The sequence below is a fragment of the Momordica charantia genome (assembly GCF_013281855.1).
Source record: "Momordica charantia cultivar OHB3-1 chromosome 3 unlocalized genomic scaffold, Mcharantia_2.0 BLBB01000003.1, whole genome shotgun sequence".
In the NCBI taxonomy this organism is placed as follows: Eukaryota; Viridiplantae; Streptophyta; class Magnoliopsida; order Cucurbitales; family Cucurbitaceae; genus Momordica; species Momordica charantia.
This window is the reverse complement of record NW_028275161.1, coordinates 18,684,779-18,706,561: the sequence shown is the minus strand read 5'-3', so window position 1 is coordinate 18,706,561 and position 21,783 is coordinate 18,684,779. Positions and strand designations below refer to the sequence as shown.

Genomic DNA, 21,783 nt, shown 5'->3' with positions numbered 1-21,783 from the left:
TTTTTTTCCCTCGATTTTAGAAGTTGAAGTTTAGTGTTTTCAATTATGACTAATCATTATATGTAATCTCATTTTCAACAGCTATATCCATGTTGGCGATCTCATTCTCAATTGTAAAAGATAGTAATTCAGTGTCCTATACCTTTTCAATAGCTTGATTTTTTTTCCCTGGTGTGGTTGAAGTTTAAAAATAATTGAAAGATAGGCAAATTTTTGGGAAAAAGCAATGTATTTTTTTAATTTTATTTAATACAACTCGTGGAATTCAATAATTGTAGTTTAAATGTACAGTTTTTCACTTTGACATACCGATTCTTAAAAAATAAAAATTTAAAAAACATATAAAACAATATATAAAGCCATGAAAGGATCTTTTCAACTAAAGTGGACCAAGTCATCTCTTGAAACAACATGTTTTGAATTTTAAAAAGATTAATTAATCACTATGTACGTGAATTTCATAACAAATAAGTTTGAGAGTGAGAATATTTTAAGAGTTGTTCTAAAAGTAGTAATATATATTTTTTAAAATCTAATAAATTGTATAAAATTTTACCTTAAAATTATTAGCGTTAGCCATTTTTTTTAAAGGCAAGGGCGTTACCATTTTTTTAATTTCATTTTATTATAAAAATAGAAAATTTAAAATGACCAAAATAAAAAATTCATACCCAAAAGAACACCCAACTGATTCCTCGCAACTTTTGAAAATTACGTTTCCCAATGATCAATCGGGAGTCGTTTTAGACTTGGTAGACGGCGTTCAATCTTTTGGAGCTAGCACTCCTTTCCCAACTTTATGGAGCAGCTGAAATCATTGGTGCCGGAAAACTTGAAGCAGACGGTGGGTTCAAGCACCGCCGAAGATCTTCCTTCGTCGTGTTCTTCCCTACTACGCCTGTTTCAGAAGTTGGAGCTCTTCTTCCAAGTAAGCTCGGTTGAAAATGGCCTCATATCTCTGTTCCATTTCTCACTCAAAAAGTAGGTAAATTTAGCTTCTGGGTTATACTTACAAGTAACTTAACTTGCGAGGAATATGGGCAATTTTTTATGTTGGGTTTTGTCCCTTAACGTCTCAGGTCATCGGAGACTTGGCAATGGATCCTGAAAAGGCTCTCTGTGGGAAGAAAAAGGACGCTGCTCTGGAGTTGAAGCGCCAGGGCAATCAATGTTTTTTAAAAGGGGATTATGCTAATGCGTTGGTTCATTATTCCCGGGTACCCAAGTTACACTTAATATTGTAACTGTAATGGAGTTATTATATTTTTTTCTTTCAGTTTTTTGGCAAAGGAGGAATATTATCTTGATAAGAGACACCGCCAATATGTCATTAGTAAATAAGGGGGAATACAAAATATTACAAATTTATGTTGAAACCATGAGTGCGAGAAAAAGATTACAAAGGGGGCTAGGGGGATGAGACATCTTCCCGAGCAGGGGATTTATAGGAAACATCCTCAATCAAGGTTGATGATGAATTGTGGATTGATTTCAGGATTGATTTACAACTTTAACTTACAACAAAGGAAGGAAAACAGGTTTTTCCAGTGCCTATATATATGCAGTGGGTTATTCACATTCTTTGTTTCTGGATTGATTTTCACTGCACCAGTACACATCACTAGTTTTCAACCTTTTTGACTGGGACTTCATGTTTCCCTCCTGTTCTTATAACATCCACAGGCACTGCAACTTGCTCCTATGAATGCTGTTGACATGAACAAGAATTTGGTTGCAACCTTATATGTGAATCGAGCATCGGTTTTGCATGTGAGTTTCAATCCTTATCCAGCAGATTTATATTCAGCCTAAAACTTTATAATGCCACTCTCTCTCCCTCTCTCGAATAATGAATTGGTAAATTTGGTAATTGTTGTTTCCCATCATTTATTGGTCGACACATCCACATGTGTGTGCGTGCCCCCTCTTAGAGACTTGCATTACTTCTCATAATTAGTTGGAATTTAAATTGAATGAAATGCATAATTTGCTAGATAATCCATACTCTTTTAGTAAGCTGTAAAGGGTATTCGTCTCAACTCAACTGTGGGTGTATGTCAAACTGCCATCTAAGATATCATTGTTGAGATATTTTCTTTGGTTTGGCGTCAAACTTTATTTTTTTTAGTGGTTTTGTTAATTATCATTCTATAAGAAAAATTCGAATCTTTAAATATCAAATTATTTGTCTTTTTGTACTTTCTAAAGCCTTATATTTTTCTCATCTCTGGGCCAGTAGTTCATGTGGTATGCGGTCGATATGGATATCTTGTTACTCTACTTTCCTTAGTTTTCTAGTATGTGTATGGAGTTATCTTCTCTATTGTTATCTAAAGCTTCGTTTTCAAATCCCTTTGGCTTTGGATACACATTTAGGTTCCTCCATTGCCACTAATCCATCTGCTTTATGCTCTCTGTAGAAAATGGATCTGCAATTGGAGTGTGTACGAGATTGCAATAGAGCCCTTCAAATTTCATCAACCTATGCAAAGGTGACTCTAATTTCGTTTGATATACTTTCCTTGGATAATATTAGTGACAAAGAATAGAAGGCATTCCGTGTAGTTCAATTGTTGTTAAATTCTTCCCTTTGTCTTATTATTGCCACATTTTGTTATTTCTTTTCTGTAGGCATGGTACAGAAGAGGTAAAGCAAATGCTACTGTGGGAAATTTTGATGATGCTGTCCGTGACTTTCATATTGCTGAGAATGTGGAGATGTCATTCAATGGAAAGAAGCAGATAGAAGATGAGCTGAAGGTCATTCAAGATCAGCACAAGAGGTCAAATATAGTAATTGAACATAGCAAGAACAAATTGGATAAGTTTGGTATGCTAGATGATACTTATATCTAATGTTTAGTTCTTTATGGTAATTTTATTGAATAAAAACTCTAGAATTTTTCTTTGCATTGATTTATTGAGCTTAGATTTTTAAGTGCAATGACACTATTAAAAATTAGAGGTGGGCGTAAAGAATTGAAGGAACAAAAAAGCATTTTCTTATGTTTCAGTTTCGAAAAATGCCAATGGTCCGCTTGCTCTTTGACCTGAGTTCTTGCCTTTTCTGAAAATTTGAATACTTGGAGATGGAAGAATTGCTCATGTTTTCTAAACTGGAAGTATTTTTTTTACCTTCTTCCTCTATTGATATAAGGGCTGGTTGGGAGAATGTTCAACTTTATTCTCTTCCAAATCCCGTTCAGCACTATAAAGCTCAAAGGGGGACCCTCAGCTGAACTGGTGCTTCTGTTTATAGATTTTCCGGAAGGAGCCAAGCTCCTGTCGCTGAAATACTCTTTTTCCAGACAAATTTTTGGTGGTCATTTTTTGGATGCATTGATGTCAAGCTAATCTTTCCTAATTGGGGGGAATAAGCCTTTTTAATATGTCTCTGTAGAGGTCCTCTAGGGGCAGTTATGGTGGTAAGGGCTTGGGATGCTTGAGGAGAAGTTTTCCAAGGTCTTGGGATTGAGCCTTCTGGTGGAAGGCCTAATAAATGAAAACACTTTTTCCTTGGAGGTAGAGTTTGGTGTGAAGTCTCCTCATGAAGTAGCGGGGATGGAGGATACTACGAATCTAACAAAAGAAAAAACTGTGTGGATGTTTGTGGAGAGCCCACAAAATATGGGGATTCGATTGTTTTTGTAGCTTCGTTGGAGATCTAGTTACCTTCCTGCCTCCAATCGGAGTGTGTTTCTAAAGATCCTTTGAAGCTTTTTATATATTTTGTCTTCTTTAATGTAATATATATTTCTTATTTTAAAAAATAAAATAATCTGGAGACTTCAAACAAAATAACCTAGTTTTGATATTCTGTCTTTTATGGATAGGTGCCCAAAAACATTTTGGTTCCTACTTCCTATGTGTGTGTAGAACATAGCCCATAGGTACTCAGTTACTGGTTAAAAACTAGCTTGTTATGTGTAACAGATGAGCCAATCCAAGTAAAATTACATGTCACCACATCGAATAAGGGGAGAGGGATGGTTTCACCCACTGAGATACCTCCATCTTCCATGGTCCATATTGAAGAACCTTATGCCTCGGTGAGTACATGCTTATCTTCTGAATTATGGGGAATGCAATTTTGTGCCTGTCTCGGGTTTTCTTCCTTTTCTTTGGAGTTTGACAAGTTCTCTCAATTTTTCACCTTGTACTGCCATGAGGTCTAAAACTTACATGACTGTAACTTTATATGAGTTTTTCCCCCCAGCCCATTGGACATCTTAATGTGTCCAGACTATATTTTCTCGAGGAAGTTATTCTGTGAATGGTTTCTCAATATTAGAAGCAAACTCTTCTACTTATAGCAAAAGGGAGATGGGTTGGATGTTAAGTAATCTCAATTAGGCCTCAGTTCTTCAATCTCAAATGTTGAAGGAAGATTTAAGGGCATTCTGTTAACCTTAAAGTTGACTTTTTAAAATTCTCTATGAAGTTCTGTTGTTTTTTTCTTAACATAGATTAGTCATAATGCTAGCTAGGAGTGCACATTGATTCAATTTGGTCAGACTTTTTACCAAATTGAAAACCAAATCCAAGTACTCAGTTATTTAGTTTTCTTAATTAAGTGGCCAAGCGAACTGGTCATGTAATGGGGATAGAATCTGGTTTTGAACTGAGCCAATCATGCTGGTGTAGTTCACTTCTTTTGAGACTATTGGCCTTATTTCACATAAACAACTCTAAACCCAAACCCTGTGGTGTACTTTCTCCCACCCAATTCCATGGTAGCTAGGACAGAGTTCTCTTCTCTGTTCAGGGGCACTCTAAAGGCTTTGCAACCTCCATAGCTGGTGGATAACAGTCTGGTCAGTTCCTTGTCTTTTTAGAAAGTTCAGTTCTTGTCATCATCTGCCTTTTTACTTCGACCACTTTTGTACTTTTTGGTATAGGCCTCTTAGATTTCATCGAAACTGCAGTTGAAATCTATAATATTTTCTCACTTTAAAGACTGTTATATAATTCATCACATAACCTATTTTTCCTTAACAAATTTAAAATATAAACCAACTATAATCTAAAGAGGTATTAAAATTATAAAATACTCAACCTAAATTCATATTTTCCTGCTTTAATGGTCATATAACATTTACTTTGATTTTGACTGGCAGGTAATATTGAAGCATTATAGAGAAACTCATTGCCATTACTGCTTTAATGAACTACCAGCAGATAAAATACCCTGTCCATCATGCACAATTCCTCTGTACTGCTCACAACATTGCCAAATACAAGCAGGGGGGCAAATGTTACAAGCTCCTCCAGATAATCAAGATATTTTAAAAAATCTATCTGATGACCTCCAGAAGTATGTTCAAGAAATAACTTCACACGGTTTTGCTGACATTAGGACTGAAGATGTTCCTGAACATAAACATGAATGTGATGGTGTGCACTGGCCTGCTATATTGCCATCTGAGATTGTTTTGGCTGGGCGAATAGTGGTCAAATATGTAGCACAAAAAGGTGGCTTTGCAGATGCTTCTAGCGTTGTGGATATGTTGGTACTTCTGATGACTATATATCTCTATTAATCGTGTTTGATATCTTAGCCCTTAAATATGATATCTACTGAAAGCTCATTCAGACATTTTGTTGTAGAATCTTTCACACCATTTTTCACAAATGCCTACTGATAGCAAGCTGGAGTGTATCATATATTCCATAATATTGTTAAGTTGTCTTCAGCAATTTTTCCCTTCTCAACTTCCAATTAATGGGAACTCTATCTCGCAGGTTGGTTGATTCTTGCTCCCTTCATCTGTTCTTGAAAGAATGAAAAACGCCCAATTTACTAGAATAAAAATGTTCTCTTTCGGGAAAAGGTTGTCTGCTCTTTTATCTTCTGTAATATGTAAATGCTTGCACAACTGTGCCCTTTTTCTTTTGCCTTTAAATATTATATATTTTCAGACACTTACATTCTCATGTTTTGCCTTCTCTTTTTCATTTCTCTTCTTTTCTTTTTCCATGATGAAAGCTGAAATCTAATAAACCAATACAAATATTTCTAGTTATATTAATTTGTTAAAATTGTCAATAGTTCCATCAGTGTACTTTATGTGGTACATGATTGTGAGATGGATCATTTGCTCTATCATTGCAGATTGTCATACTTATATCCCAAATTAGGACAAACTCTATATCTATTGTCCGTATTAAATCCTTTGATGCACCCGGATCACCAGATCAGCGTGGAGTATTATCTAGCACGGTTCCTTTTACTTGTAATATGGAACAAGTAAGCTCATAATACTACGTATTTGACCTCTATTTCTATATGGTTCCAATCTTCCAATTGATTTACATTGTAAATCCTTTGTACTTGGCACTTCCTTATTGTGGTTTATATTCTTATAGGTCAGAGTAGGTCAAGCTATTTATACCACTGGAAGCTTGTTTAACCATTCCTGCAAACCAAACATCCATGCATATTTCAACTCACGTACTCTCTTTATACGGACAACCGAGTTCGTGTCAGTCGGGTGTCCCCTAGAGTTGTCGTATGGTCCCCAGGTTTGCCTCTACTCTTGAAACTTGAGTCTGTCTTCTTTTCTTAATCATGGTATTTGCTGCTGCGTTCTTTTTACTTTTCTTTCAAAAACATAAATATTGCTACTTTATTTTCTGATCAATTGACATTACTAAGCATGATGCTCTTCAAAACCAAATGTACCTCCTTTACAGGTTGGTCAATTGGACTGTAAAGACCGGCTTAAGTTGCTAGAGGATGAGTACTCTTTTAAATGCCAGTGTAGTGGTTGCTCATTGGTGAACATATCTGACCTTGTCCTTAATGCGTTTTGTTGCATTAATGCTGATTGCCTCGGAGTAGTCCTGGATAGATCCGTCTTCGATTGTGAAAATAAGAAAATCCAGGACTTCCATTCAGTCGACAAGCTAAGTAGGCTGGAGCCTTTCATTCAGGTATCCTAAATTTCTTTTATGCTTTAAACCGAAACTTCTAAATATTTGAAAAGTTACAATGTTTTGACTCAACAAAATCAAGAAAAAATCAACTCTCTCACCAGAACAAGTCACTCGCCCTACCCCATTATAGAAGAAACGATCCCAATTACTAATACTATTTGAAGAAGAATGACCACCAAATTCATTGTTCTAAAGAAACTCCAAGAGAACAACTAAAAATGGATAAAGCACCTCTTCCCAAATCCTTAGTCCTATCCTTGAACACTCAATTATTCTTTCTAGCAATATATTCCACAATGGTTTGAGATAGGTTTAACTTCATGTTTTTACTAAGTTTAACAATGGTTTGGGCAAGTGACTAATGCTATTGCATCTCTATAGAGTGGCAGCTTCCTTCATATTGGTCATAGCCATTGTTTGAAATGTGGATTTTATCGCGATATAAAATCGTCCCAGTCAACAGTGGATGAGGCCTGGATTTACTTTACAAGGTAACGCCCTGATGCAATGTTGTCCAAGTTCATTAGTGTTAGTCATATTTGTATTCTATAATTGCTTATTACAAGAGAATTCTTGCTTCTCTCGACTGGAGCCGTGTTGTTTCGAATTATGTTCAATACAAAACATGTTCTAGATCTTAAAAGCTATAAGTACATAAGTTTTCCATGGGTTTGAATATCTGGCTAACTGATTTTACACAGGTTACAGCAGGAAATAAATTTAAATAGGGTGTCAGAAACTACACTCTCAGATGCTTTAAGAGCTCTGTTCTCACTGAAATCTACACTGCATGCATATAATAGGCGCATAGCAGAAGTGAGTTATTCTCTTTCCATATCGAACACTATGTGCTATTGGTTCTTTTTTCATGCTAGAATGTTAGAGACGCTCGAATGTTAGAGATATTCATGTCGAAGTGATTGTAGAGTGGACAATGCAGCTGCAATCCTAGCTGAGCAATGCTAGGCCCATAACCATGGGCGACTATTAGTGCTATATTTAATCGTCTGTGATTAATCCTTGTAGGCAGAAGACCATCTGTCGCAGGCTTTCTGTTTGATTGGAAAACTAGAGCTTGCAGCCGACCATTGTAAAGCATCGATTCGGGTATGCTTTCTTTTTGGAGTTATGTAATTACTTGTTGGAAGCTAATTGCTACAAAGTAAACTTGTTTTAATATGCTCCATTTTTTCTTTTGTGATAATCATGCCTAGAGATGCCCTGTATACCATTTATAATTTTAGAAGTTCATTATAAAAGACTTCTAGATTTAGTTAATTTAAATGTTGTGCTACATCAGGGTAATCTTTGGAACTGAATAGAAACCGAATCCGCATCTGTGACAGAACAAAACCTCATCAATACAAACCTCTGCTCAATCGGGTTCTTTTGGAAAAATATCATCTAGTTTGAATCACATGTCGAACTTTCTGCTATTGAATGTTTCTTTTTCCTTCTCTTTTTAAGTTTCAGGCAACACATTTTGCTGCCCACATTTTTTCATCTCAACTCACCACCTTGGTTCTATTCGGAGTAAATGAAATCTAATCCTCCTTTGCTCGCTTTTGCAGATACTGGAAAAGTTGTACGGCGAAAGCCACATCGCCATTGGCAACGAGCTCTTGAAGCTTTCTTCCATCCAGTTATCTCTGGGAGACCACACTACTGCTGGGGACTGCATTAACCGATTGAATGGAATTTTCAGGTGCTATTATGGATCTCATGCCAAGAGAATGTTTCCATTTTTGAACATCTAGGAGGAAGAAACTCAGAAATTTGTCAGCACAGATCTTTGGTCATTGCGATGGCTTCCAGTTCTTGATTGTTACAAGTCGTAAAACCTTTTATAGAATTGTTTTCATGTTTCTGTCTTCCATTGAAATGGTAGCCGTAAGGATAGTAAGAAAAAATATTGTGGTGGCTAAATAGGTGAATTTTATTCACTGGTTAAAAATATATTAGATCTTAATTTAATAAGTTGAATATGTTCATTTTTTTGAAAATTGAAAAGTTTGTCTACTTTATATAATTTGTTTTATAACGAATACCCATGGTATTAAATTTTCACCATCATAAATATAGACATAATATTAATAACAAGAATTTTAAACTGATTTAAAAAGGATAAAATACTTATTTATTAATTTAAATAAAATTTATAAATTAGTTGGTGACATCGATATTTTTATAAAGTGTAGAAGGATGATCACAATCTGACAGTTTGGCCGAGTGGTCTAAGGCGCCAGATTTAGGCTCTGGTCCGAAAGGGCGTGGGTTCAAATCCGACAGCTGTCAATTTTTACTGTTTAATTCACTTTTACACTATAATTTTGAATGCAAATGCGAAATGCCAAATAAAATACAACTTTATTCATCAGGACTCGGGAGGCATGTATGTGATTTATTATTTAAATTATTTACCAATCCAAAAGTATTTATAATAATATACTTTAAACCCTAACACCTTAATAAATACTTTTGTAATTTCTGGTTCATTCGCAAGTATTTGCAATAGTATATCTTAAACCCTAAAATGCTAGAGTCCTAAAAGTTTGTTAGATGATCATAATTATAAAAAGTAGGAAATATAGCTAGTATAATTTTTTTTAAATGTAAAATTAAGTATTGAAATAGAACATTTAAGAATTGAAGGTAGAAAATTAAAGAAGTTAAGACTTAAGAATTGAAAATTAAATAAATGTGAATGTTTAAAGAATTGCCAAAATATGATTTAAAAATTATATAAAAAGATTAAAAAAAAAGTGGAATAGATAGAGGTAGTGAATGTGGTGAGTCATGGCAATACTATGAATTAATTACTAATCCTCCTCCTAGAATAATGTTGCTCAATGTGTTGGGCTTTAAGGTTTGTGAGTTCGAATTCTTATATTTCCATGTTATTTAATAAGAAAAAATTAATAATCCTCCAAGGTCTAAATTCTCCCCCTGTAATTTAATGTTTTAATCTTAACTAACTTTTTAAGAAAAAGAATAGTCAACTTAATATTGTGCGTACCTCTCACAGGAAAGAGTTCCACCTTAGAGTTTTGATGATTTAAAAGTTAGTTCGGTTTTTCCTTTTAAAAATATCATAATTAGTTTAAATGTAATTAATTAGTAAACCATAATTATCAATTAGCTTAATATATATGATGTCATAATTTTAAGATATAAGTTGAATTATTTTCTTTCGTGTGGAAAAGTTAAAATTATAGTAAAACTTAAAAATGAAAGAAAAATTGATAGTTTTGAGAACATAGACCATGGTTTTTACTTTAAATTAAAAGGAAAAATATTTCTTATTACTGTCATTATGTCATAAAGTGATGAGATTTGGTTAAATTCATGACCACATTCGCCATATTATATATTTAATGAAAGATATAAAAAAATTCTCTTCATACCCTAAAACATTAAACATTAAAATTATGGCTAATAAATTTCTCAAAAATAAAATAAAATAAAAGCTAATAAAAGCTAATAAAAACTATTTACATAAATCTTAAACCCTAAATCTTAAAAGATATTTTATATTAAACAAAACCCTAGAACCTAAGTCCTAAATTCACAAAACTCTGAACTCTAAAAGATTTTAATTGTTTCCTTATATTGCCCCTTTGACACAAAATCTAATTTATCTTAATGTATACTATATACTTTTTGGTTTTGCTTGTTTATTGTTTACTTATATAGATTTTTTTTTTCCTTCTAAATATCAGATTTAGCTGCCTAATTATCATGGGACATATGAATGTTGGTTATGTGTTAAATGAATGGAAGTATTATTGATGGGCCAAACGGTATAGAGTATGATATACCACCATGTCTTCAAATAAATGTTGTTCGTGAAATTCAATTAGATTCATTTGTTGATTATTTATGTGACAGATTATCTATAGATAAAAATCAAGTATTAGAGGTCATATTTAGATATGGAAGTATCCGTTCGACAAAGGTCTACTTTCTATGTCCCTATAAGATTACGAAGTGAGAATGATTTTAAATTTATGATGAACATCGTTCCATCCCTACCAATTACAACATATATTTTTATTACTCAACCAAACATTGAAAATCCAGTTCTAAGTAGACAAGTAAAAAAGAGGAAAATTGTAATGAAGAAGAGGCAGAGAATGTAGAACCAATGGTAGAGTTGGCTCATGATAATTATCATGACCCAACTATCGCTACAAATGATGAAGAGATTTTAACTGATGATGATGCTAGTCTAAGACAACCAAATGACGTTTATCGAGATTATGAAGAAGTTCCCCCTTTTTTCTACGAGTTAGATATATGGATGTTATTAATTCTATAACTGAGTCTACAATGGAAGAAGAAAGTCGCGACCCTGATTGCTTGCACAAGGGAAAATCGAAGTCAGAGTTAAAAAATGTGGTCAAAAGTTATTCTATTTTACATCGTCAACATTTTGAAGTGGTCGACTCAAATAAGAGAATTTGAGCTATCAAATGTAAAAAACATGACAATGGTTGCATGTGGCGACTTCGTGCTAGTTATCTTAAAAGACATAGAAGATTTGAGATTACACAATATAATGACACACATAGTTGTGTTGATTCAAGATCGAGCCAAGATCACGATCAATTAGACCCCAATCTCTTATTGCTTCAGAGGTATACAACGTTGTAAAGTCGGACCCATCTGTCAGTGTTAGAACATTACAAGAAATGATATTGAAAAAATATGGATATTCGGTTAATTATTCGAAAGTATGGAGTGGAAAAAAAAAAGCTATTGTTAATATTTTTGGAGATCGTAGGAGAAGATGACACCGAAGGGGAGATAATATCCGTGCTGATGATCCAGTTGAGCATGAAGTAGAAGACCAAGCTCCCACATCTCCTGATGATCCATCATCTTCTAAACGATGAGCATGAACACTAAAGTTTTTTTTTTCCCTCTAGCAATAAAATTGTTTGTAGATCTGTAATCGAATGAACTCTCAATGCTACTGAACTTTATCTATAATTATTTTGTTTTTTCTTTCTTAAAAAAAAAAACAAGAACTTATCTACAATTAGTTGGCATTTATCTTAGTCTTAAAATTTATAGTAATTTTCGTTAAGAGCATTAATATTTATATCTTAAGATTAAGATTACGGAAAAAAAAAGGTTTAGCATAGTATTATTGTTATTACAATTATGTAAATTTATAATTTCACTTTATACTAATTCTTTTCATTTTTATTTTATAATAAAAATTGGTATATAAGTTAATGTGTAGCTAATTTTATAATAACAAATTTTATTTATTAAATGAGTAGAGTTTAATAATGACAATAAACCTGGTTTTTTTCCAAAAGAAAGACAAGGCGAATAATCCAATTTTTTAAAACTTCTTTTAAGATAAAAATATATATAATGTATCATATTGATTATTTAGGAAAGGATAATCACCGTTGACTTTGAGATGGGTTCATCCATAATTGGTCAATAATAGTTATGGATAATATATAATAATGAGACTAAATAATAAAATACGCCTTCTTTTATTCACTTAAATTTTAATTTTTTTTAGTATAACATATGAAAGAGAAGATTCGAACTCACCATCTTTAAATCGAAATAGATGGTTTAATAGAATATGTTCAACATTGTATTGACCTAAATAATTTCGAAACTTATGTTTTTTAATATATTTTTTAAAAGGGGGCCAAACTCATCATCAATGCCTCCCTCAAATGACAAATCTACCCAATATGGAGTGCCCACAAATCAGCACGTATTTTAATATCTTAACCTAGTTGTCCATTATTATACAATATGTTAAATAATTAAGTGCATATATTAATTGTAGTATCCATTCCAACTCAATTATCAAATGAATTTCCATCGACTCCTACAAATACTAAAATGCGTTGGTTCACTTTTTGTATCCATAACATGATTTTGGATAAAAATATTCCAAAGCAAAGGGAATAATATTTAATACAAAAATACATATTTCCCCTGTCATTTAATCTATAGTAAAATTACAATACACACACTCAAAGCTAAAGTTAAAAAAAAAAGTCACATTTTTGTAGATTTATTTTCCAGGAACAAAGTCGGTGGCGTAAGCCCAAGCATTGTTGTTGACTGGGTCAGCCAAATGGTCAGCAAGGTTCTCCAATGGACCTTTTCCGGTGACAATAGCCTGAACGAAGAAACCAAACATGGAGAACATCGCCAACCTTCCATTCTTAAGCTCCTTCACCTTCAGCTCTGCAAATGCTTCCGGGTCATCTGCAAGTCCCAACGGGTCAAAGCTCCCACCCGGGTAGATCGGGTCGGTCACCTCGCCGAGTGGACCACCGGCAATACGGTATCCCTCGACGGCTCCCATTAGAACTACTTGGGAAGCCCAAATGGCTAAAATGCTCTGTGCGTGGATCAAGCTGGGGTTGCCCAAGTAGTCGAGCCCACCTTCATTGAAGATCTGAGATCCAGCCTTGAACCATACCGCTTCCCCGAATTTCACACCGTTGCGGGATAGAAGCTCTGGGAACACGCAGCCCAAGGCCCCAAGCATAGCCCACCTAGAGAATTCAAATATATTTTCAAGAGATTTGAAAAATAATAGATTTCTTATATTTGAGGATGAAAATTATCTTCCTTCATCAATATGTCCATTTTTTGTTTTTGGGTGGTTAAGGATCCCACATTGATAAAAGGAGAGACTTAACAATGGTTTATAATAGACATGGGCTACTCCTTTCATTGCCAATTGATTTTGAGATGAAATCTCATGAATCTTGATATGGGTCATCTTACCTCTCATATATTGACGCTTTCAATCGACCCCACTATTCTATTTTCCTCTCATGCATGAACTATATGAAGTTCTCTCTTGACTTCTCTCCACGTTGATTTTTCTAAGATAGGTTGTGATTTTTATCAACGTTTCCCACAATGCGTAGCCTCCTCAACATCATTTCAATCAAAACTCTATCTCCTAGATATGTTTCCTCTAATGGGACCATTTTGAACCCTTTTGACTTTTTTACAACTACACCACCATTGTATGTCCAAGTGGGTATAACCTTTATTCTTCAACTAATTGTCATTTTCTAATGAGGCCATTTTGAAATAAATTTCAATCGTTAAGGGTTAAAATGAAATGTTAGAATTGGATATGACTATATAGGTAAAATCTATCCTAAAGTTTGACTAAATTGAACTTAACACCTTTACAACAGGTACTACCGTCACTTTTAATTTCAATTTTCACTTTAACATAAAAATTGATGAAGGGTAATTATTTTGAAATAAATTTATAGTTGAAGGGTAAAAGTGAAAGATGGTATTGTTGAAACCTATCCAAAGTATTTTGTATAATTCAACCTTCTATCTTCTTTAAATATAGTGTAAAAGAAACTTAAAAAAAATATACCTTTTGGATTGGGATTATATTAGTTTTGTAAAATTTCAAACTTTCTAAATCTACATTTGAAAATGGTATGTTTTCAATCTAACCTGGAGTGTATGACTTCGAGCTCACGATTCTTGGCAAAGGTCTCGGGATCTGCAGAAAGTCCGGCGGTATCCCAACCATAGTCTCCAGGGAATTCTCCGGTGAGGTAGGATGGAGGCTCACCGGAGAATGGGCCCAAATATTTGACACGGTCGGGTCCGTACCATGGGCTCCCAGAAGAAACGGACTTGGAGACAAATTTTCTCATGCTGACTCTCCCATTGCCGAGAAGCTCGGGGGAAGAGGGCGTGAGCTTCACCGCCTTTCCGGCGAGTGACGGAGAGGAGAGAGCCATTGTGGAGGCCGCCATTGGAAGAAGTATGCTTTTAGCGTTAGGAGCACAAAGAAAGAGTTGTATGAATATTTGAATATTGCAAGATGACATGCTTCGTTGGGGACTATATATAATGGTTTCAACAGATCAACAATTGCATTTCTGTTTCTATTTCTATTGGTTCTGATTTCTCTCACGATCCCACGTGGCATTTCTTTGCTAAATCTCGAACATCCTGCATTGGCTATCCTCATTTCCAATGGAGTGTTGACACCTGGATAGTTCCTCTATCTTCTCAGTGACTCATGGTATTTACCGTGCAATAATTTTTTACAATAGTTTTTACTGTAACAATAATAACTACAGTTCCACCATAATCTTTTTGGTAACTCCATTTCTATTTCTTGTTTGGTAATTTATTTTTTCATAATTTTAAATTTACGTACAATACTCTTTTAAAGTTAAAAAGCATTTATATATTAAAAGTGGGAAATTTAAATTATGTCTAAATTTTGTTTAAAGAAAATAAAATCCAATAAATTTGGAAAACATGGAGAAGGACTTTTTGGGGTTTACAAAATTTTTCATTTGTGATTTGTAATGAAATTATGTTTTCAAAATTTTTTGCCAAACGTATTTTTCGAATATCCAACATTTCCAATGTTTTTGAAAATATAAATTTGTTTTTAAACTCTATATCAAATTCTTAATCTAATTTTTCTTCAGTATGAAATTAAATTCTTGAAGTGGCAGGAATTATATATTTTAATGCATGGACTTTTAATTTGATCTATGATGGAGCCTCTGCTCACCCAAAAAGTCAAGAGAAAATCTTCCCTCAAAATCAAAATTTTTCCTAATTAATCTTCTAATAGAGTAATGATCAAACTCACTAAATGACTAATAAACTAAAACAATTACATAAAAAAATAATTATAAAAAACAAATTAAATCAATTAATTGGTCATTGTATTTGGACTCTGGTAATATTTTTTTATCTTTATATTTCTTTTTAAAATGATTAAACTCATGAAATTTTAGATTAGATGTGCACTAAATTCCATTATTAAGATCTTATATACAAAACAAAATTTCATTCTTAAGAGACTATTTAAAGATTCATTTACTTAATTTTTTTGGGTCCAATTTAGTTCATAAATTGTGTTTCAATATGATGTGTTTATGTTTAAGCTTGCCAAAGAACTTGATGAAGATAATTGGGATAAGGAATTGAAGCTGATGATATCTTATCCAATATCTTCAAAATCTTCGATATACCAAGAAATTTGCATCTCCATCGGATATATGAATATCTAATACCTTCCACGTCATGTTTTTGATTGGATGACAAGTGGGACCATGTGATATTATAAAACTATATTAATTATTTCTTCTTGCTATGAGGTTTCATTTGTGGCTAAGAAACTGCCACGTGGAGATACTACTCAGCCAATAGAATCGTAGACGTTGATTTTCCCGCGATAAGGATCTCTTCTATATAAATTCCAACCTCAACGGCTCTGTCATCACAACAACCGCAGCTTAAACTTAAAGTATCTTTCTTGTTGTTCCAATGTCGGCCTCAACAATGGCTCTCTCCTCCCCCTCACTCGCCGGAAAGGCGGTGAAGCTCACGCCCTCCTCCCCTGAGCTTCTCGGCAATGGGAGAGTCAGCATGAGGAAATCCGTCTCCAAGTCTGTTTCTTCTGGAAGCCCGTGGTATGGACCTGACCGTGTCAAGTATTTGGGCCCGTTCTCCGGTGAGCCTCCGTCCTACCTAACTGGAGAGTTTCCCGGAGACTATGGTTGGGACACTGCCGGACTTTCTGCAGATCCTGAGACCTTTGCAAAGAACCGCGAACTCGAAGTCATCCACTCCAGGTTAGATTAGAATCAAAGCATAAATTCTTTAAGCATTATTATATATATTGAAACATAGCAAAATTTTTAAAATTTTATCGAAGTATTATAAAATCTAAATGCAACTCAAACCTAAGTACAATGTAAAAAGTATTACAAAAATTATTTTGTTTCTATATATATATATATATATATTTAACTTTCAAAATGTTGATTTTGTATTTTCAACTATGGTTCATTTTAGTGGTACATAGAAATTTTTTAAACAAATTTATTGCTACATTACAAAAACAATCAATCAATGATGGAAGTATCTTGCTAAAACTATGATAGAAATAAATGAAATAGAAGTAAAAATGAAAATACCATAATTATCAGTTTTTAAAAGTAAAAAAACCAAAATAAACGTTTTAAAAATACAACTATTAAAATGAAGTAAAGTAGAAAGTACACCAAACAAAATATTATTTAAACTAAAAAAAATTACACCTATACTAGATTTTAAGAAAATGAAAAGTCACTCCATTTTCTAGAATACATATTAAATTTATGTACAATTCAATTGCTAAAATTTTTCAAATCTCTTGAAAATATATTTGAATTCTCTAGGTGGGCTATGCTTGGGGCCTTGGGCTGCGTGTTCCCGGAGCTTCTATCCCGCAACGGTGTGAAATTCGGGGAAGCGGTATGGTTCAAGGCTGGATCTCAGATCTTCAATGAAGGTGGGCTCGACTACTTGGGCAACCCCAGCTTGATCCACGCACAGAGCATTTTAGCCATTTGGGCTTCCCAAGTAGTTCTAATGGGAGCCGTCGAGGGATACCGTATTGCCGGTGGTCCACTCGGCGAGGTGACCGACCCGATCTACCCGGGTGGGAGCTTTGACCCGTTGGGACTTGCAGATGACCCGGAAGCATTTGCAGAGCTGAAGGTGAAGGAGCTTAAGAATGGAAGGTTGGCGATGTTCTCCATGTTTGGTTTCTTCGTTCAGGCTATTGTCACCGGAAAAGGTCCATTGGAGAACCTTGCTGACCATTTGGCTGACCCAGTCAACAACAATGCTTGGGCTTATGCCACCAACTTTGTTCCTGGAAAATGAACCTATCAAATGTGATTTTTCTTTAATTTTAGCTTCGAGTGTGAAATTAGAGTCGATTGTAATTTTATTTTGTTTTGGATTAAATGAGGTGAAATATCAAATGCGTATCGACTGTATTAAATATTGTTCCCTTTTTGCTTTGGAATATTTTTATATACAAAATAAAATTTCAAAATTGAGCTCAAACGTTCTGGATATGAAAAATTGAACCAAGACATTATACTACAGACATGTGGTAGAGAGAAAGAAGTCCCCATTTGCCTATTAGAGCTAATATATCAAAACTAGACTGACACATTAAAATATGAAAAATATTTAAGTATTGATGATTGAACATCCAAATTGTATCTATATTGTGTTGATTGATCACTGTTAAAATTTTGACAGGTAAAATATAGTTTTTTATATAAAAAAGGTGAAAAGTATTTTTTTTTGAGAGTTATCAACGGATAAATGTCGAAAATTTTTCTTAAAATACGTAATCAATTCTCTTTATCGATGCATCTATTTTTCATGTGTAATTTCTGTTTTTAAAAAAAGGTGTAATTTCTAAAACAAAATTCATGGGAATAAAATTGAACAAATATAAAAATACTGGAACGGAGAATAATTAATTATGCATATAAATTTAGCGGCAAATTTTGTGTGGCAGTTTTGCCTCGCAATCGCATCGCCGCAGTTTCATGTGCGAGAAAAATGCAGCCGCCGCCTCCATCTATTCTCTCCAATTTCTTTTCGTCTCTGAAGCAGGTAACCTAACTCCCAATTTCAATTCCATTTCCATTTTTCAGTCTCATAATCTCTAGATTCATTCCCAAACTAGGTTGAAAAACGGCTTAAATTGGAGCATGGATCGCTACAAAACGAGGCTGTTCGAGAAGGCAATGCTTCATCAGCCGAAGACTCACTGAGCTCTCCCATGTTTCTTCATTTGCCCCAAACCAACGACACCTCCATGCTCCACGAAAGCAGCGAACCTCCGCTCGAGTTCCTCTCATCTTCCCCTGAATTTCCGCTATCCCCTCCAAAATCGGAATCCAATCATCCGAAGCCCGTCGATTTTGGCCAAAATCAGCCGCTAGATGACATCCAACGCCTGATTCAACTCCTAGGGCTTGGAGATTTATATGGCGAAAAAGCATTGGGAGTGAGAAGAGACGCGATTGATCCAGGAGCGAGGAGTAGCTGTAGCTGTAATGGCTGCGGGGGTTGTGAAAACGGGTTTTACAGCAAGATCGTTGGGCTGAAAGGCCCCAAATGTGGGAAGGAAGTGGAGAGGCTTGACGGATGGATTAATTACTTCTTGAATGGTGGCGGTGAGGAGGAGAGGTTAGAGCCTCTTAGATTGGCGTACTTGCTGCTGGGTAAGGCTGCTTTTGCTTCTCACAACGCTGATGAGTTTTTTGAAGGATTGGAATTCCCATCAACTGTAGAGGATTTCTTGCTCAATGATCCTCCCGGATAATAGGTAAAATCCCATTTCAATAATCTCTTTTTTTCATTTTTTGTACGCATAATTCTTCTTGCAAGCATCAGCTGTTTAACTGAAGCATTCCTTTTGTGGGCTAGAAATTCGTCTGTTAATAATCTGTCTCACAAAATTTTACATACTAAGCCCTTTTTTTCTCTCTCGTGAATGCATCAAAACCTCAAATTTTCATATCCATTTTCTGAACTCAGTACTCCGTTTGTGGTATGTTCAAGCACGTAAATGAAGTAGAAAAGATTCTGAGAGAACCTGGTCCCGGTGTCTTGAAATCCATCTCTAATCAACATTCAGTAATATGATGAAGGCTGTTGGTTCTCTGATTCACCGATTTAGTTTATGGAACTGTTTGTCAATCCTTAATTTGGCTTCCTTTGGCTTCTATTAGTAGAGAAGACTTTTAACTATGGAAGGTGGTTTTGCAGATGGAATAAATGTGTAAGTTGGAAACTTAGAATTGTAAGGGAAAGAAAATTCTCTTCCAACTTTTGAGATAAGGAATTGAAGCTGTGATATCCTATCCAATATCTTCAAAATCTTCAATATACCAAGAAATTTGCATCTCTATAGGATATATGAATATCTAATACCTTCCACGTCAATGTTTCTGATTGGAAGACTAGTGGGACCCTGTGATATTATGAAACTATAATTAATTATTTCTTTTTGCTATTAAATATTATGAGGTTTCATTTGTGGCTAAGAAACTGCCACGTGGAGATACTCAGCCAATAGAATCATAGATGTTGATTTTCCCCCGATAAGGTATGTTCTATATAAAGTCCAACCTCAACGGTTCTGTCATCACAACAACGGCAGCTTCAGTTCTAACACCAAAAGCAAAGTATCTCTCTTGTTCTTCCAATGGCGGCCTCAACAATGGCTCTCTCCTCCCCCTCACTCGCCGGAAAGGCAGTGAAGCTCACACCCTCCTCCCCCGAGCTTCTCGGCAATGGGAGAGTTAGCATGAGGAAATCTGTCTCCAAGTCCGTTTCTTCCGGAAGTCCATGGTACGGACCCGACCGTGTTAAGTATTTGGGCCCATTCTCCGGCGAGCCTCCCTCCTACCTGACTGGAGAGTTTCCCGGCGACTATGGCTGGGACACTGCCGGACTTTCTGCAGACCCCGAGACCTTTGCCAAGAACCGTGAGCTCGAAGTCATCCACTCAAGGTTAGAAGCAAGCTAGAAAATTTCTAACTTTTCATATACATAATCTTAAAATTCTATAGTTTTATAATTTTACTTTAAGAAGAAAACAAATTTGGTCATTTATGACATTTGAAGTTGTTTTGGACCCTAATTTTAAATTGTCTAATAAATCTCCGAACTATTAATTTTGTCTAGTAAGCTCTTGAACCATTAAGTGTCTTTTGAACTAGAGACTTGTTAGACACAAGAATGGTAAGTTCTAGGACTTGATACAAAACTAAAAGTGGAAGAATCTGTTTAAGGCTTCTATAAAATTTATAAAGTTTACGACCATCTTGTAACTTAGCCTATATATAATCTCAAATTGGGGATAAACTAGAGGAAAAAGTAAAGATCTTCCCTTCTTGGCTTTGCCCTTGTTGTAGGTGGGCCATGCTTGGGGCATTGGGCTGCGTCTTCCCTGAGCTTTTGTCCCGAAACGGCGTGAAGTTTGGAGAAGCGGTGTGGTTCAAGGCGGGATCTCAGATCTTCAGTGAGGGCGGGCTCGACTACTTGGGAAACCCGAGCTTGATCCACGCACAGAGCATTCTAGCCATTTGGGCGACACAGGTGGTTCTCATGGGGGCTGTCGAGGGATACCGTATTGCCGGTGGCCCACTCGGCGAGGTTACTGACCCGATTTACCCGGGTGGGAGCTTTGACCCATTGGGGCTTGCAGATGACCCGGAAGCTTTTGCAGAGCTAAAGGTGAAGGAGTTGAAGAATGGGAGATTGGCCATGTTCTCCATGTTTGGATTCTTCGTTCAGGCCATTGTCACTGGAAAGGGTCCGTTGGAGAATCTTGCTGACCACCTTGCTGACCCAGTCAACAACAATGCTTGGGCTTATGCCACCAACTTTGTTCCTGGGAAATGAAGCTACCAGATGTTGTGAAAATTAAACTTGTTCATCTTTAGCTTTTGAGAATGAAAGGAGTTGTGATATGTTAAGTTGATCTTTTAGTGCAGTAAAGAAATATGTGCATTACTTATAGTTTTCTAGTCAATCTGATCGGGTGGAAGAAACCAAGCCATAGCATCGAATCAGTAATTCAACTTCTTAAATCCTGTGGTGGCAAAATGGCTACATGTACCCTAAGTGAACATGTCTTTTGAAAAAAGTGATTGTTTGTGAAACATCTATTAGCTGACATGTAAAGAAAACGTCAAAGTTTGTGTACCCTTTTATGGGTTCGAAATAGAGCATAAAAATAGTTATTTAAAAAAAAACGAAAAAAAAAATCGATTTTTACTCTTAAACTTAGAAAGTATATCAATTTCACCCTATTAAATTTTCACTAATTCACCCGTTGATTTTAATAAAAAAAAATGTAAAAAACTAAAAAAAAAAACTTATCAATTTAAAAAAAATGTAGGTTTCATAATTTATTTGATGCAAATGAGAGTATTTTTTGAAGAATCATCGAAAAGGTAAAAACTCCTGACAGTTTTTTCAAGTTTA

At 35.0% G+C, this 21,783-nt stretch overlaps 5 protein-coding genes and 1 non-coding gene across 11 annotated transcripts; 5 read left to right on the top strand and 1 right to left on the bottom strand.

Annotated features, from left to right (window-relative positions):
- Positions 1 to 671: 671 nt before the first annotated feature.
- On the top strand, positions 672 to 8,913 carry TPR9 (Tetratricopeptide repeat (TPR)-like superfamily protein). Of its 2 annotated transcripts, XM_022284230.2 has the most exons (15): positions 674 to 928; positions 1,080 to 1,217; positions 1,684 to 1,770; positions 2,421 to 2,492; positions 2,632 to 2,830; positions 3,934 to 4,049; positions 5,118 to 5,510; positions 5,608 to 5,742; positions 6,113 to 6,247; positions 6,367 to 6,522; positions 6,694 to 6,933; positions 7,318 to 7,427; positions 7,638 to 7,752; positions 7,963 to 8,043; positions 8,508 to 8,913. In XM_022284230.2, exons 1-15 carry the CDS (start codon positions 800 to 802, stop codon positions 8,691 to 8,693), a joined length of 2,292 nt encoding a protein of 763 aa, XP_022139922.1. In that variant the 5' UTR covers positions 674 to 799; the 3' UTR covers positions 8,694 to 8,913. The 2 variants fall into 2 exon arrangements, with proteins under 2 accessions (XP_087977725.1, XP_022139922.1); XM_088121599.1 differs by lacking the exon at positions 7,638 to 7,752 and having other exon boundaries at positions 672 to 928; positions 8,508 to 8,648.
- Positions 8,914 to 9,151: 238 nt separating this feature from the next.
- On the top strand, positions 9,152 to 9,231 carry TRNAL-UAG (transfer RNA leucine (anticodon UAG)). The gene has a single exon. It is a non-coding gene; the product is annotated as a tRNA-Leu (tRNA).
- Positions 9,232 to 12,862: 3,631 nt separating this feature from the next.
- LOC111010905 (chlorophyll a-b binding protein 3, chloroplastic) lies at positions 12,863 to 14,794 on the bottom strand. Its single transcript, XM_088121895.1, has 2 exons — positions 14,416 to 14,794; positions 12,863 to 13,478 (listed from the first exon to the last, which is right to left on the bottom strand). Exons 1-2 carry the CDS (start codon positions 14,721 to 14,723, stop codon positions 12,989 to 12,991), a joined length of 798 nt encoding a protein of 265 aa, XP_087978021.1. The 5' UTR covers positions 14,724 to 14,794; the 3' UTR covers positions 12,863 to 12,988.
- Positions 14,795 to 16,201: 1,407 nt separating this feature from the next.
- Positions 16,202 to 17,767, top strand: LOC111010725 (chlorophyll a-b binding protein of LHCII type I, chloroplastic). The gene is made up of 2 exons (XM_088122288.1): positions 16,202 to 16,568; positions 17,157 to 17,767. Exons 1-2 carry the CDS (start codon positions 16,261 to 16,263, stop codon positions 17,644 to 17,646), a joined length of 798 nt encoding a protein of 265 aa, XP_087978414.1. The 5' UTR covers positions 16,202 to 16,260; the 3' UTR covers positions 17,647 to 17,767.
- A 142-nt stretch (positions 17,768 to 17,909) lies between these two features.
- LOC111010724 (uncharacterized) lies at positions 17,910 to 20,110 on the top strand. Of its 5 annotated transcripts, none has more exons than XM_022284240.2 (3): positions 17,910 to 18,396; positions 18,470 to 19,114; positions 19,558 to 19,706. In XM_022284240.2, the coding sequence occupies exons 1-2, from the start codon at positions 18,343 to 18,345 to the stop codon at positions 19,109 to 19,111; spliced, it is 696 nt and encodes a 231-aa protein (XP_022139932.1). In that variant the 5' UTR covers positions 17,910 to 18,342; the 3' UTR covers positions 19,112 to 19,114; positions 19,558 to 19,706. The 5 variants fall into 5 exon arrangements, with proteins under 5 accessions (XP_022139932.1, XP_022139931.1, XP_087978415.1 ...); XM_022284239.2 differs by having other exon boundaries at positions 19,327 to 19,706; XM_088122289.1 differs by lacking the exon at positions 19,558 to 19,706 and adding an exon at positions 19,898 to 20,110 and having other exon boundaries at positions 17,911 to 18,396.
- LOC148212505 (chlorophyll a-b binding protein 3, chloroplastic) lies at positions 19,997 to 21,315 on the top strand. Its single transcript, XM_088122287.1, has 2 exons — positions 19,997 to 20,304; positions 20,709 to 21,315. The coding sequence occupies exons 1-2, from the start codon at positions 19,997 to 19,999 to the stop codon at positions 21,196 to 21,198; spliced, it is 798 nt and encodes a 265-aa protein (XP_087978413.1). The 3' UTR covers positions 21,199 to 21,315.
- The last annotated feature ends 468 nt before the right edge of the window (positions 21,316 to 21,783 follow it).

What these genes read in the sequence shown, in the direction of transcription:
- TPR9 (XM_022284230.2), top strand. Translation starts at nt 800, where the DNA reads ATGGAGCAGCTGAAATCATTGGTGCCGGAAAACTTGAAGCAGACGGTG. An exon ending in TTACTTGTAATATGGAACAA is followed by an intron (nt 6,248 to 6,366) that starts GTAAGCTCATAA and finishes ATATTCTTATAG; the next exon opens with GTCAGAGTAGGTCAAGCTAT. An exon ending in GCCTGGATTTACTTTACAAG is followed by an intron (nt 7,428 to 7,637) that starts GTAACGCCCTGA and finishes GATTTTACACAG; the next exon opens with GTTACAGCAGGAAATAAATT.
- LOC111010725 (XM_088122288.1), top strand. Translation starts at nt 16,261, where the DNA reads ATGTCGGCCTCAACAATGGCTCTCTCCTCCCCCTCACTCGCCGGAAAG. An exon ending in CTCGAAGTCATCCACTCCAG is followed by an intron (nt 16,569 to 17,156) that starts GTTAGATTAGAA and finishes TGAATTCTCTAG; the next exon opens with GTGGGCTATGCTTGGGGCCT.
- LOC111010724 (XM_088122289.1), top strand. Translation starts at nt 18,343, where the DNA reads ATGCAGCCGCCGCCTCCATCTATTCTCTCCAATTTCTTTTCGTCTCTG. An exon ending in TCTTTTCGTCTCTGAAGCAG is followed by an intron (nt 18,397 to 18,469) that starts GTAACCTAACTC and finishes TTCCCAAACTAG; the next exon opens with GTTGAAAAACGGCTTAAATT.
- LOC111010905 (XM_088121895.1), bottom strand. Translation starts at nt 14,723, where the DNA reads ATGGCGGCCTCCACAATGGCTCTCTCCTCTCCGTCACTCGCCGGAAAG. An exon ending in CTCGAAGTCATACACTCCAG is followed by an intron (nt 13,479 to 14,415) that starts GTTAGATTGAAA and finishes TGAATTCTCTAG; the next exon opens with GTGGGCTATGCTTGGGGCCT.
- LOC148212505 (XM_088122287.1), top strand. Translation starts at nt 19,997, where the DNA reads ATGGCGGCCTCAACAATGGCTCTCTCCTCCCCCTCACTCGCCGGAAAG. An exon ending in CTCGAAGTCATCCACTCAAG is followed by an intron (nt 20,305 to 20,708) that starts GTTAGAAGCAAG and finishes CCCTTGTTGTAG; the next exon opens with GTGGGCCATGCTTGGGGCAT.